Below are 15629 nucleotides of genomic sequence, written 5' to 3'. Positions count from 1 at the left end.
ATTTTTACATGGGATAGTGACGATATAGACAGGAAACAGGGAGAGAAAGAGATGGGGAGAGATACGCAACAAAGGCCGTCGGGAGTGGGACTCGAACTCACGACTCGCTGGAGGCTGCACAGATAGGTATGTATATGTGGTATGCGCCTGGACCACTAGGCCAGCGGGCACCCCCTATTTTATAATGTGTTGATACATTAATTTTAATTTGATAATAAAATATAAAACTTTTGCATAGGACATGCCCAACATATGGATGTCAGGTTGAAAGTAATTAAAATATAGATATATATTCATATAGTAAATGAAAAAGATAATGAATAACTATTTGTATTAGTTACAGGACACAGGACAGTCAACGGACTTTGAGACACGCCCACACTCGAGCATAGGCACAGGGCACAGGGCAGTCCACAGTCAACGGACTTCACAGAGAGAGACGCACACTTTGGGGGGGGGGGGGAAATGCACAGAGAGAGACGCACACATCACCAATACGTTTTATTTCTTATTTTTTTCAAAACTTTTTTTTCTCAAATTTTTTTTTCTCAAATTTTTTTTTTTCTCAAATTTTTTTTTCTCACAAATTTTTTTTCTCAAATTTTTTTTTCTCAAACATTTTTTTTTCTAAAAAAAATTTTTTCTCATTTTTTTTTTTTTTTTTTTTTTTTTTTTTTAAACTAGATGTGAGCGGGCCAAAGGCCCGCAAACCTCTAGTTAGTTACATGTTGCTATATTAATGTGTGGTTGTCACAGAATCCCATGGCACACCTGGACTTGTGTCCACACCACCGCTACAGCCAGGGGAGTCGCACCACATTCTGGGCCCAGGTTACAAGGATTCACTGCGGGCCCCCCATGAATGTTCTTCATAGGGGGAGGGGGGTTTCACCCATTTAGACTGAGAACGCAACTATTGAAAAATAGCAGATATACAAGCTCACAGCGCAGCACTCTGCCGCGCTGTGAGCTTGTAGATCTGCTATTTTTGAAAACAATTCAAACGTGATTTTTTTTTGTTGAAATATCAGTTGTACCAATACCAAAATGATATGTATTTGGCCACGGACCCCCATCTCAAAATATTTCGTTCCAGGGAACCCCAGAAGCAAAATTTTGCTTAAAAAATACATATATTCAAAGATTTGCACACCTTTTCACGACTTTTCAAAAATAGCAGATCTACAAGCTCGCAGTGCTGCGCTGTGAGCTTGTATATCTGCTATTTGTCCAATAGCTAAAGTATTAAATATGAAGAACATTCATGCGGGGCCCGCAGTGAACCACCGCTATAGACAGCAGCCTCGCTTGTTTGGTTTTTTTTCTCCCCTCCTTCCCAGAGCTCAGTGTTGGCTCTCTGACTCCTGACTCTGTTGTGGTGATACGTGACACTGCTGTGCTAATTCAGCCTAAACCCGCGAGGCAGGGTTCAGTCTGGGCTCTGCTGAGGGGAGGGGCGAGGGGTAAGCCAGGTGGTGTCCGTGGGAGAGAAGGACGGACAGTAAAGCCTCTCTTTGGCCTGACACGCAACCCCCTTCCTCTCACTCTGCACTGGCAAAGCCAGAGTGCAGTGAGTTTTTTTAACATTAACATTTCAGCCCTCTCTTGGGACTAGTGTGGAAAAGGCAAAAACCTGAAATACATCCACAACGAACGCTTGCTTGCACCCGTTAATTATTGGAGGGAGGGGTACTAGGCAGAGCCAAAAGAAAATCCATTCCACAATAATGGTGTTCCTTGAATAAGGGCCCCCCCCCCCTTCCACGAAGCCCCAGGAAGCTAGCTTTATCAGCAAGCCCTTAACCCATTTAGGCCTAGAATTATTGAATGCTTTAACCAGTGAAAAATAGCAGATATACAAGCTCGCAGCGCGGCACCGAGTGCCGCGCGTTTGTAGATCTGCTATTTTTGAAAAAGTCGTGAAAATGTGTGCAAATCTTTGAATGTATGCATTTTTAGAGCGAACATTTGTAACTCAAATTTTGCTTCTGGAGGGGGGGGGGGGCCCTGGAACAAAATATTTTGAGATGCGGGTCCGTGGCCAAATAAATATCATTTTGGGGGTCCTTCACATGAAAAGGTTTGAGAACCACTGACATAGTAGTCTCTCAAGAACAGACTAACTGAGCTCCAGTTGAAGTGAAAACGGCCTTTTTTTGACGATGGCTGGCCAGATTGCTGACATAGAAACATAGGTTTTCTTTTTTTTTTTAAACCTTAGAAGGATTCAAAAGACACTTATAGAATCGGGTCAAAATTCAAATTCGATTTTTTTCTTCGATTTTTTAAAAATAGCAGATCCGCACTGTGAGCTTGTATATCTGCTATTTTTCAATAGTTAAAGCATGAAATAATAATACACAATAATGTGTACCCGTTCTGAATAGATTAAATATTTATCATCTTTGAGCAGCAAACACCACAGTTTGTTTATCGGCATGAGAACCCCCCTCTGCAGCTCGTTTGCAAGGCTTTCTCTGTGGGCCAGTTGATTAGTGATAGTCTCTGACGTGCAACAACAGATTGTAGTTTTTCTGCAAACCAGAGTGAGATGACAAGACTCGTCAGCTCTGCTCTGTGACTGAAGGTTGAGTAAGAGACAGGAAATGATGTGGAAATGGAATGATTTGAATGTTTTGAACAACATGGTCTGAGCTTGACGCATTCCTGTTGAAATGATCTAATTATTATTTGGAACCGTGATGGAATCCTTATCATTTATTCCATTTCTTGGGAAGAATGTGTAGGTCTTACTGGGGTAGCAGGGGAAAAATATACTCTCATTTTAAACCCCATTGTCCGCATTCTGGGGCGAATATTCAGCAAACATTGTCGCGATTAGGGATGGGACGATATGATAATGTCATATCATGATTATTGTGAGAAAAGAAATCGCGATTTACGATATAGCGATAATCAAAATCCATTATCCTGGGGCGGATTTTTTTTTTAACAGATCAAAAAATAGATCTACAAGCTCACAACGCGTTGCATTTGCCCCAAAAAAACGCTTTTTTTCTGGCAAAGACATTTGATAGTGAAAAAAAAAGACTTTATCAAGTACGAATATTATTACATTACATATAGAGGGTTTAAATGGTACCAGATATGTAGCTCGGCAAATAAAAGATGAATTGATCCCAGTGCATGACAGGACGATATCACAACAAAACAACTTTTTTTTATCACAATAAACGATAATATCCCTATAGTCGCGATGTCAACAAGGCCTCATGTCCGCCCGTACAACTGGCCATACACCTTTATAAAGCTTGCAGGTGTTTATGTTATCTACCCTTGTCATAAATGTCTCTGATGAAAGGAGTGATGGCCGGCGGGCAAACTATCTTTCTTCGTTCAGAGTTACTTTCGTGTGTAGTTCAAATGTTTATCCCATTTCTTTTGTTAAATAGAACAGATGAAACGGGCTGTTCAGGGGTTGCTGTGGCGCTCTGCAACAAAGCAGTAAAAAACAGAGCACTGAAACGGTCTCTGCAAAACTTTACAGCCTCGGCCTCCGAATTCCAAAATAATCCCACCAAACGCCATTCTGCTGCCGCTGCCTCCTCAAGTCGTTTCATAGTCCTTATCATCCATCTTCTTGCCTTTATCTCTCCCCTAGTATACATTTTCCATTAACGACCTGCTTCGCGCTCATGCAGTCACGTGCGTTCACAGGCGGGAGCTGCCCCGTGCAATTACCGCCTTACATCGCTGGCTACCGAGCAGCTTCAGCGGAGCTTGTGGGAATAAAGATTGGCCCTCAAGGCGACGCTGGTTTGTGGGAGCGGACAGCATGACTTATTTCACTCGGGGACCGAGGGATTCGAAGCGGCAATCTTTAGTGAATGACTCTCCAATCTCTGTCACTCTGAAGACGGGGGGTCAAAGTGCCAATGCACTAGTAGTACTGTTTGAGGCCAGGGTGGGCGATATGGCAAAATATCATTTCACGGATTTCTTCAGGCTGGATCATGAGCCACAATATTAACTCATTTACCCCCATTTTAAGACCCCTTCTGAGGGTCCACACCGCCAGGATTTTGCCTACCTTTAACGTGGGCGCGCGCGCGAATCCATTGCGCGATGGTTCACCGATTCCATTCACAATACGATCCAGTCAGTGTGAGCTACAAAACCCAACAGCCTGCCATTTCCCAAAGCGAAACCTATCGAGTCCAGCGTGGCCGTTGCATAACATTAAACAGGATGGGATTTCGGCAGACAGGATACAGGCGTCGTTGTCCCGCCCCCCCATTTCCGTTCTGGAAGATCTGGATCCGTTTTTTGTGAATAGGGCCGTTCCATAGAGCGCTATGGACGGCGAATCGGCGATCATACTTTTTTGTTTTATAGTAATTAAAGCTAATTGATAACTCGTCATACTCGTCATAAGCAGAGTGGACCCATAACTATAGCTCGTCAAACTCGTCATATGCAGTGGATGAGTTAACACGATTCTTTTTCATGTTGGTTGCATGAAAGATGCTGAACAGTACAGCCAAACAATTTTCCCCGTTTGAAAGAAACAAACTAAAAAAGGGGGTTATAACAGGGTTACAAGCGGACTAAACAATTTAGAGTTTAGCAAACCAAATGGACCCTTATTTGTAGACACACAAGAGTTACACTACAATGAGAATTTTACTGAACAGATTGCGTCAGAGAGAAAAAAAGAAAATATTTTATGCTTATCAAACTTTGGGTCCTTGAAATTAAAAAGGTTGTTAATTAGACCGTGTAGCAGCTGGTTGCTCAGGTGTAGCTGCTGCACTGTGGAACAGCAAGGTGCTGGGAACACCTTTGACTGTGCTTTTTATTTTGAGGTGGTTACATTGTTTTCTTTGTGTTGCCATCTGACGTGTGAACCTTGTCTGTGCAAACAATGCTTAATTTAATACTCTGTCTGATGACGGAGTTGCAGGCTGAATAAAGCCAGACTGGAGTATCAGGCTTAACTGTTGTCTTGGAAAAAAACAAACCAAAATGCGACAGTTAGAAAGTGCACTGCAGCACAACACAACACAACACACATTATCTCTCTGTAAACGGCAAATCTTGGAGATTTTAATCGCTCACAATCCAATATTAACCTAAGCCCTAGTTTAAGCCCTAGTTTAGGGGTCTTCAACAGGGGGTCCAGGACCCCTAGGGGGTCCTCAGAGTTAGAACAGGGGGTCCTCAATCTTTGTGTTTTCTCCTCTTTTTCTTATTAACTCATTGCATGTCAGGCCCGATAGTCCCGAGATTATTTCAATGTCTTTCCCCGCCAGGCCCGATAATCCTGAGAAAAAAATAAAAAAAAAAAATTGAAAAAAAAAAAATGTTTTCAAAAAAAATGTTGGACCCCAAAAAATGTTGTAGGCATGATAGCAATCGCGAAATTGCATGTTTAACCCCCATAGCAACCCCATCTTTCAAACATGGCAGCCATCTTTGTTTACATTTTAGGAAAACATAATGGCTGCTATCTCATGAATGCCTAAACGGATTTCTATTCGGATTTTTTTGTTTGAAAGCTGTGAGCAATGTGGACACACATGGTGCATTATCTAGGCATGGGTGTGCATGATCCGTGCACTATGAATTACATGGAAGTCTATGGAGACAGGGGCAGGGGAGAGTACGAAGGTATTGTTAAATGGCGGGGAATGTGTTAACCACTTGAACCCTAGCATCCATATTCGAGAACTTTAGCCAAAAATAGCAGATCTACAAGCTCACAACACCTCGCGCTGCGAGGCGTTGTGAGCTTGTAGATCGGCTATTTTCGGCAAAGAACATTGGTGTAGAGGGGAAAAAGAGCAGACCAAGTACAGAGTGAAAGGTCATGTTTTTTAAGTATTGACGGTTCAAGTGGTTAAATATCTGAAAACACAAATTGACATGAATCCAAAATACACCGATGATTGTGCTGTCAAACGATTAAACTATATGGACACTGGGGGTCCCTGCTCCATCTCTCTCTCAACTAAGGGATCCTTGGACTGAAAACGTTGGAAGACCCCTGCCCTAGTTTGTTCTTACCACTCCCACACCCGAAGACTCTTGTCATCCGACGTGCTGACGAAGCGGCGATTCTCATCCACAAAGGTGATGGTGTTGACGGCGCCCAGGTGGCGGTCGTACTCCTGCACCACCTCACCCGTCCTGGCGTCCCACTGAGGGGGAGAGAGGGGGGAAGGGAGAGGGACGGTCGATTAAGTAAAAACACACAAAACATGCACACGGTTCTAATTAGTGGAATAGATCTCACTGCTATTAGGATGTGGAGAGAGATACATGCAGGGACTCAGCTCCTCTGACAGCACTTTCTAATTGGCAGTGATGTGGTGAAATGGTGTTAATTGCACTGATGGTAACATTAATCAGCTCCATCAACAGAGGTGCCACGCTTTAGAAAGAAATGACTGTCTTTTTGCATTTCGTTCAAAGAAAAATGACACCGAAACAGAATGGTCAGTTTTTTGGACGGCACTGGTTGTTTATTATATGGCAATGCAAAGAATGTTAGGTCGAGTCCTAATCTGCGATTTGTGAATTGTATTGTATTGTATTGTGTACACTTCTGCTTTGGCAATGTAAACGTATGTTTTCTCATGCCAATAAAGCCCTTTGAATTGAATTGAATTGAACAGCATGAAAGGACTCAATTAGCACAATGTGTACAATTATATGGTTTTGGTAGCCATACAGCCAACCAGTTAAGAAAAGCAAAGGTTAAAACCTCAATCTTTGCCTTCATGAATTCTATTGCTAGTTTGACCACTTCAAATACCCTTTAATCACTGATTAATTCCAACAACCGGAAACTATATTTCGCCCAAATAAGGTAAAAAACCCTGGCTGAGGCAGTTGAATTAATTAAGTAATACCTGGCAGTGAATGTGTTAACACTCAAATACCTGGAACGCGCCCGAGTCGCGTTAGATTTGAACCACTTTTACCATTATTTAATGCAATAACTATTGAAAAATAGCAGATATACAAGCTCACAGCGCGGCACCGAGTGCCGCGCTGCGAGCTTGTAGATCTGCTATTTTTGAAAAAACTGGAAAATGTGTGCAAGTCTTTGAATATCTTTGATCTACAAGCTTGCAGCGCGGCACTCGGTGCCGCGCTGTGAGCTTGTATATCTGCTATTTTTCAATAGTTAAAGCAGTCAGGCACTCGGTGCCGCGCTGTGAGCTTGTATATCTGCTATTTTTCAATAGTTAAAGCAGTCAATAATTCTAGGCCTAAATGGGTTAAATGAGCAGTGATATTACAGTATAGCATAATTGTAGTTCTAAAGGATTTGCCATTTCAGTACAGACTGTTTTGTGCCGCGCTGTGAGCTTGTAGATCTGCTATTTTTGAAAAAACTGGAAAATGTGTGCAAGTCTTTGAATATCTTTGATCTACAAGCTTGCAGCGCGGCACTCGGTGCCGCGCTGTGAGCTTGTATATCTGCTATTTTTCAATAGTTAAAGCAGTCAGGCACTCGGTGCCGCGCTGTGAGCTTGTATATCTGCTATTTTTCAATAGTTAAAGCAGTCAATAATTCTAGGCCTAAATGGGTTAAATGAGCAGTGATATTACAGTATAGCATAATTGTAGTTCTAAAGGATTTGCCATTTCAGTACAGACTGTTTTGTGCCGCGCTGTGAGCTTGTAGATCTGCTATTTTTGAAAAAACTGGAAAATGTGTGCAAGTCTTTGAATATCTTTGATCTACAAGCTTGCAGCGCGGCACTCGGTGCCGCGCTGTGAGCTTGTATATCTGCTATTTTTCAATAGTTAAAGCAGTCAGGCACTCGGTGCCGCGCTGTGAGCTTGTATATCTGCTATTTTTCAATAGTTAAAGCAGTCAATAATTCTAGGCCTAAATGGGTTAAATGAGCAGTGATATTACAGTATAGCATAATTGTAGTTCTAAAGGATTTGCCATTTCAGTACAGACTGTTTTCTTTCTCCCCTCTTCCTCCTCATCCCCTCTGATTCCATCCCTACATGCTTCATGATTAATGTCTTGCTCTAGTCCCGTCACCCACTGCGTCTCTGCGCGCACACACACACACACACACACACACACACACACTTCCACTCTGAAGACGAGACAGGAGTGCATTTCACGCTCTGTAGGCATAATATTTGTGTGTGTGTGCGTGTGCGTGTGCGTGTGTGTGTGTGTGTGTGCACGCATATGTGTGTTTTTGTGTACGCACACACACGAAAATGCTCACATGCTCACACCTCACTGCCTGAGAATTACATGAGGCGTGATGATAGGACATATTTTGAATGCTTTATACAAAAAAGGGCTGGGATGCGATAAAACATTTTAATCTAATTAATTACAGGCTCTGTGATTAATTAATCGCAATTAATCGCATTTTAATCGCACATCGATATTTGACCTGAGAAGCATTTTTTTTTTCAAGTAAAACACATTTTGTTGTACGAGTGAGTTTTTTAAAATCTAAATTTCGCATCCACTGGGCCAAGCAAAGCGCTCTGATCGGCTACTTCTCCCTTTGCGTTTGTTGTCTCTTCTTGGTTGGTGCATCGCTATGCCCGAAACTGAAGGTTCTGTGGTGCAAAAACTAAGTGCGATTAAAATGCGTACATTTTTTTAATCGCGTTAATTTTCTGTAATTGATGAATCACAATTAATCAGTTAAAGTCCCAGCCTTAAAAAAAAAATATATATATATATATATATTTGACATTTCTTTTAAAATAGAAACGAAGAAAGGGTGCACAGCACAAAGCCGACGTTACCTGAACAATCTTTTTATCCGACATGCCGGCCACGAAGAGGTTCTGTTTGTCCTCGTCTGGGTTGAACTTGACGCAGTACGGAACCTTCCTGTTGGTGAACCTGGAGATGCACTGGCCTGTGGAGACGCAGATTGAAAAGTCAGGGATCCAGAACGATCCACACAAACACACAACAAAGAGGTTACGGTCGAGTTGTTTCAAAGATCAGGGCAAAAGCTGTTACATTGTCGCCGTTGGGCAGAAACCTATGTCTGAAATCTGTTCTGTTATTTTATAAAAACAGGGTTTAAAACATGTTAATTAAATTAACGAAGAAATATGAAAATATGGAGATAAAGTATTCTGACGTAACCTTTATGCATGAAAACTGTTACACTCTTTTCACCTGTTTTCCCGATTGTCTTGTATTGTATTGTGTACACTTTTGCTTTGGCAATGTAAACGTATGTTTTCTTATGCCAATAAAGCCCTTTGAATTGAAATTGAATTGATTCTGTCTGGCAGCAACAATATGTATAATGCCCTGTAGACCCAACCAAAGCACAGATCTACAACAGTACATTCTTTCTCTGGATTCATTCAATTTCAGTGCAGTGATGCAAGCAACAAGGTTACCACAGCTCGAAGAGAAATACATATTTTTTTTTATATATTTTTGGGGCCTTTTCTGCCTTCATAGATAGGGCATAGTGGAGACAGGAAACAGGGAGAGAGAGGTGGGGGTGACAGGCAGCAAAGGTCGTCGGGAACGGGATTTGAACCCGCGACACTCTGTCAGCCTGCACAAAGACTATATGTGGTACTGTATGAGCCTGGACCGCTGTGGGCGCCCCAAATATAACCTTTTAACCCATTTAGGCCTACAATTATTGAATGCTTAACCATTGAAAAATAGCAGATATACAAGCTCACAGCGCGGCACCGAGTGCCGCGCTGTGAGCTTGTAGATCTGCTATTTTTGAAAAATCATGATATTTCTTTGCAAGTCTTTGAATATATCTATTTAAAAGCGAACATTTGTAACTCAAATATTTGCTTCTGGGGGGTCCCTGGAGCAACATATTTTGAGATGGGGGTCCTTAGCCAAATACCTGTAATTTTGGGGGTTCTTGACATGAAAAAGTTTGAGAAAAACATGATTTAGAAGAAGGATTTAGAAGTCGGGTCAAAGATCGGGTCAAAGATATTCAAAGACTTGCACACATTTTCACGATTTTTCAAAAATAGCAGATCTACAAGCTCGCAGCGCGGCACTCGGTGCCGCGCTGTGAGCTTGTATATCTGCTATTTTTCTAAAGTTAAAGCATACTATAATGGTTAAAGTGGTTAAAATCTAACGCGACTCGGGCGCGTTCCAGGTATTTGAGAGTTAAAAGTAACACATTTCCGTGGAGGAGTGCAGAAGAATGCTTAAGAGTAATATTTAAAATGATAAAGTAGCCAAACTCCCGTCACAGCACATGTCATTAGAACAGGGGTTCCCAAACTTTTTTGTCTCAGGGCACCCCATAAATATTTTTTAAATCCGAGGCACCCCATAGCATATCGTCATTGTCGGGTGAAAACATTGTATGTCCAAAACTGTTCGTTTTGTATTTATCATCTATAAAATGTACTAAACTAGTGAAAACAGCAGATCTACAAGCACACATTAGATCGGCTGTTTTCACTAGTTTTGTGCGCCAGTCTTGTATGATGAAGCAGGGCTTTGCTTTACCAAAAGATGTACACATTTGAAACTTGGAGATACGAGGTTTCTGCCCGACAGTGACGATATTTTAGTGATTATGTTGTGAGGAAAACGTTGAGATAACAGCCATTTTGGTTAGAACTGACTGAAAATAACTTTGTACTTCAAGTTTAAAATGATACTAAAAATAATATATTTTCAAGTGTCCAAATAAATTACAAATATTATCAAATGATCTCGCGGCACCCCTGGACTGCTGTCGCGGCACCCGTCACCCACTTTGAAAACCCCTGCATTAGAACAGTGTATATAACAGGTACAATAAGTTATTGGTCTAGTTAATGTGTATTCATTCCACATTCATCAATTGTTATTAGAACATTTCATCACCATGATTATCCACCACCATCTGTACATAAACACAGGGACAAATTACACTGAAATTCAACTTGCATTCAGTTTATCATCATTGAATAATAAGGAAGGAATCTTAGGAACTTGTCATCATGACTTCCATGATACAACATTAACAAGCTTAGTTATTGTGGCTCCCTCACAGGGGTTCTGCTACTCAACAGGTAGAGCATTAAGCTCGTCTCTGCCCTCTGCTGGAATGGCAGAGACACACACACACATTCACATCTGCTTTTCACATGTGCCAGAGAAAGTCTGTTCTTGCATGAACCAAGAACAAAAGGCTGCTGAATAGGAGTGTAACGATATAGTAACTGAATCGAAAAAAATCGATTTTAATTTGCAATAATCTATATCGTTTGCAAAAGCAAAAATATCGTACCGTTTTGGCTTTGTATCGTATTGTTTTAAAACGATTCGGTATCGAAACGTTTTGCAATGCAAATAATTGATTGTATGGAAACTAAGTATTTGTGCCTTGTATTTAGCAATTTTATTTTTTTTAGCAGTTTAATTACTTTTCCATGCCATATAGCTACTCTTGGTCTATCGATAAATGTGTGTAATCTCTGTGTTCATGTCAAGGTGGGTTTGTCCATAGGTGTTGAAATATAATGTCCATGTATTTGTTAGAGAATCACAGTGTTTACTTATTTACATCCATAATCGATTTTTCCCTTAAAAACATGCACTATTGAGACTTTTCACACAGATTTAATTTCTTTGCTAAATAGTATATCGATTTTAAATCATTGAATCGTATCGCCATGAGTGAACCAATATCGTCCATGTATCGTATCGTCAACCATGTATCGTGATGCGTATCGAATCGTTGTTAAAATGTATCGTTACACCCCTACTGCTGAACACACACACACACACGCACGCACGCACGCACGCACGCACGCACGCACGCGCGCGCGCTTAGTGTGCAATCATTCAGCAACACAGACTCTTTCATAAACCCAGCCTTTTTATAGTATTGTTTTAGATTGAACGTAACTCATTTAAAGACCGGGACCACAGACAGATTACATTGCCGTTAGAAATTGGGTTAGCCTATGCATAGAACAAACCAGCTTGCCATAGTGATTCTATTCTCATTTTTCTTCTTGTACAACAAATGTATTAAAAAATCAGTTGCTGGAGGAGTTTATCCCATTTAGAACAGGTATACATTATTGTGTATCATTATTTTATGCTTTAACTATTGAAAAACAGCAGATATACAAGCTCACAGCGTGGCACCGAGTGCCGCGCTGCGAGCTTGTAGATCTGCTATTTTTGAAAAATTGTGAAAATTTGAATTTGGACCCGATTCTATAAGTGTCTTTTGAATCCTTCTAAGATTTTTTGAAAAACCTATGTTTCTATGTCAGCAATCTGGCCCGCCATCGTCAAAGAAAAGGTCCTTTTCACTTAACTGGAGCTCAGTTAGTCTGTTCTTGAGAGACTACTATGTCAGTGTTGCTCAAACCTTTTCATGTGAAGAATCCCCAAAATGATATGTATTTGACCACGGACCCCCATCTCAAAATATCTAGTTCCGGGGACCACCCAGAAGCAAAATTTGAGTTACAAACGTTTGCTTTGAAAATACATATATTCAAAGATTAGCACACATTTTCACAACTTTTTCCAAAAATAGCAGATCTACAAGTTCGCAGCTCGGTGCCGCGCTGTGAGCTTGTATATCTGCTATTTTTCACTGGTTAAAGCATTCAATAATTCTAGGCCTAAATGGGTTAAGTCAGAGCAGAGCGATAGAACGCACCTGTTTCAGAGTCCCACAGTTTGAGGTAGCGGTCATACGCAGCGCTGAGGAACTGGGTGCCCGTGTTGTTGAAGCACACGTCTCGCACTGCTTTGCTGTGGCCTAAAGCAGGGGGGGAAAAAAATAATGTTAAGACAAGGGCCTTCAACAGGGGGTCCTCAAAGTTACTACAGGGGGGCCTCCAAATCTTTGTGATAGAAACTTTTTTCTTTTTTATATTAACCATTGTGTCCATATTCTAGTGTTCATATAGAACTAGTGCTGATTTAGAACTTTAGCCAAAAATAGCAGATCTACAAGCTCACAACGCCTCGCAGCGTAGATCGGCTATTTTCGGCAAAGAGATTTCGTGTAGAGGGGAAAAAGAGCAGACTAAGTACTGAGTGAAAGGTCAAGTTTATTATGTATCGACGGTTCAAGTGGTTAAATATCTGAAAAGTGAAAACACAAATTGACATGAATTCAAAATGCAATACAATCTATGAACAGGTTGTGGGGGTCCCTGCTTCATCTCTCTCTCTCTCTCAACTAAGGGGTCCTTGGCCTGAAAACGTCGAAGACCCCTGTGTTAAGAAATTAAATAAAACAATTCCCATTGGCATCTTTCTCCCGGTCGTATTACCACAGCTGTGTTCATTAATTTGACCCAATTCATTTGAGGAACATGAACAATACAGGAGGTGGAGAGAGAAAGAGAGGATATTTTCACTGTCGGGCAGAAACCTTGTATCTCCAAGTTTCAAATTGGTAAAGTAAAGCCCTGCTTCATCATACAAGACTGTCGCACAAAACTAGTGAAAAATAGCTGTAGATCAGCTGTTTTCACTAGTTTAACTCATTTTTAAAACCATAAATACAAAACAGACGGTTTTGGACATACATGGTTTCCACCCGACAACGACGATATGGGGGTGGGATCTTTAAATGCACTTGGGAGCCCATAGTGAGGGTACATGTTCGTTAAGTGTTTTCCCCACCCTGCCTGACCGCCTTTCTCCATTTCTCTCCAAGTGCCAAAACCTCCATGCATGACTGTGCTTCTCTCTCTCTCTCTCTAGCTGCCCTCTCTGTTTCTAGTTTGGTCCCACGGGTCTCACAGCACTCGCCAGTTCACCTTCCTTGTTAAGGCAGCCCTGTTATCAGGACTACATGGCTTCCATGGCTGTGATAACACGGCCTACAGAGGCCAACTGCTCGCCTGCCTGCATTCTTGCTCACTTTATTTAGCCATATGAAAATGGCTAAATTGTAAAAATCACGGCTGTAGAAAACCTGCATGCGCCTGCATAAGGCGTTTACACCTGCTTGACAAAAGTACATACAGGACAGGTGTCAACTAGGGATGTCCCGATCACGTTTTTTTGCTCCCGATCCCGATCACATATTTTTGCTCCCGATTCGATCCCGATCCTCCCCGATCCGATCTTTCGGCAATGCATTAAGGAAAAAAAAGAAAAAATGCTTTCATGTTATCCCTTAAGTTTTTTTTTATTTTATTTAAATAACAGTATCCATTCTATCCAAGCTTCTCTTTTCACTTAGTGCAGCATTGTATCAAAACAAATAAAAAAGAAAGCTCATCAGCTTATATAATTATTTAAAAAAATATAAAGACAAGGCGTTTCCTGATCTTTTTCTCCCGATTCGGGTCTTTTGAAATTGGCCCCGGTCTCCCCGATTTCCGATCGGGACATCCCTAGTGGCAACCAAAGCACAAAGACACTCCTTCCAGAACTTGTACAAACATTTAAAAAAGCACATTCATCCATGCACATTGCTCACAGGTCTTTACGCTTGCTCAATAAACACAGAACACGGACAGCAAGCATTTGTGCACTAGGCTGATACGGGGAACAAACAAAACAGAAAACGTTTAAGAACATCCGGTATGTGACCTGCCGCCACTCACAAAACCCTCCTTCATCCAGTCCCTTAAACCATGCACTGACTTCTAGACTGACCTATCTCTCTATCTCCATCTTCTGCTTCCCCTGCTTGCATTGGCTGGCTCCCCCCCCCCCCCCCCTGTTCTCCACCACTACCCCTGGGCTGTTGAATTATACATGCTCTGTGAAGGAGCTGACAGGCAGAACCACAGCTGAGGGGAAACAATCTCCGTTTCGACAGCACGCTGTCTCTGGGAAGGGTGACCTGCATGCATTACCCCAACCCTGTGCGCGGCACACGCACGCACGCACGTGCACACACACAGTTGGGGAGGGGGACACGCAAACACACACATCCCCGTCAGCAGATGTGTCATTAGCATTCCGGGTAATGCTGAGCTCGCAATATCCGTCTGTGTTGTGTGAATATTTCTCGAAAAGAGCGGGCAACTTTTTTTTTTGCTTTACGCCTCGACTCCTTTGATGATCAGTTGAGGTGAAACGGCTGCACCTCGGCCGGCACCATTTCACAGGCATTAGTTTACACTGGCAGCACATTTACATGAATCCCTGGGTGTGTGATAGAACAGAACAGAGAAGGGTGGAGGCGACGTTTGCAGTAGAGCATTCACGAATAGTGATTTTTTAGTATTCTAATTATTCGACCTCAAAGTATTCGAATAGTCGAATATTCGACAGGACTGTCCAAACTGTCAAATATTAAGCACCAAGAGGCGAACATCGTGAAAATAGCCGAACTACATGCTCACAACGCCTCGCGTTGCGAGGCGTTGTGAGCATGTAGATCTGCTATTTTCACAATATTTATCTGTGGAACCGAGTCACATTAAATGTAATACCTACAATTCCAAGTGCTTGTCAGCGTGGGGGTCCCCAGTTCAAATATGTTTATTTTGGGGCGTCACAGGCTAAAAAAGGTTTCGAGAACCCCTGGTATAGAGCATTAAAGGGATCCCTGGCTAATACGACAAATATGCCTTAATACGTTATAATTGTCCTCTCTAACTACAATGTAAAATTAAAAACACCTCAATTATTTTATTTCTTCTAGAACTAGCTAATCTTTCACTCAATAGGGGAA

General features: G+C 41.7%; 1 protein-coding gene across 1 annotated transcript in view; it reads right to left on the bottom strand.

Moving 5' to 3' along the window:
• Window positions 1-15629, bottom strand: part of cdc40 (cell division cycle 40 homolog) — a gene marked incomplete at its 5' end in the record, with an annotated part of 39997 nt that overhangs the window by 11948 nt on the left and 12420 nt on the right. Inside the window, 3 exons of the mRNA XM_080744559.1 lie at window positions 6028-6161; window positions 8764-8879; window positions 12642-12743. Of these exons, the coding sequence (XP_080600685.1) occupies window positions 6028-6161; window positions 8764-8879; window positions 12642-12743 (352 nt within the window). The remainder of the gene's footprint in view (window positions 1-6027; window positions 6162-8763; window positions 8880-12641; window positions 12744-15629) is intronic.

This window comes from Nannobrachium achirus (genome assembly GCF_963921795.1).
Source record: "Nannobrachium achirus genome assembly, chromosome: 16".
Classification (NCBI taxonomy): domain Eukaryota; kingdom Metazoa; phylum Chordata; class Actinopteri; order Myctophiformes; family Myctophidae; genus Nannobrachium; species Nannobrachium achirus.
The sequence above is the reverse complement of the archived record's forward strand: the minus strand, read 5'-3'. Positions and strand labels throughout refer to the sequence as shown.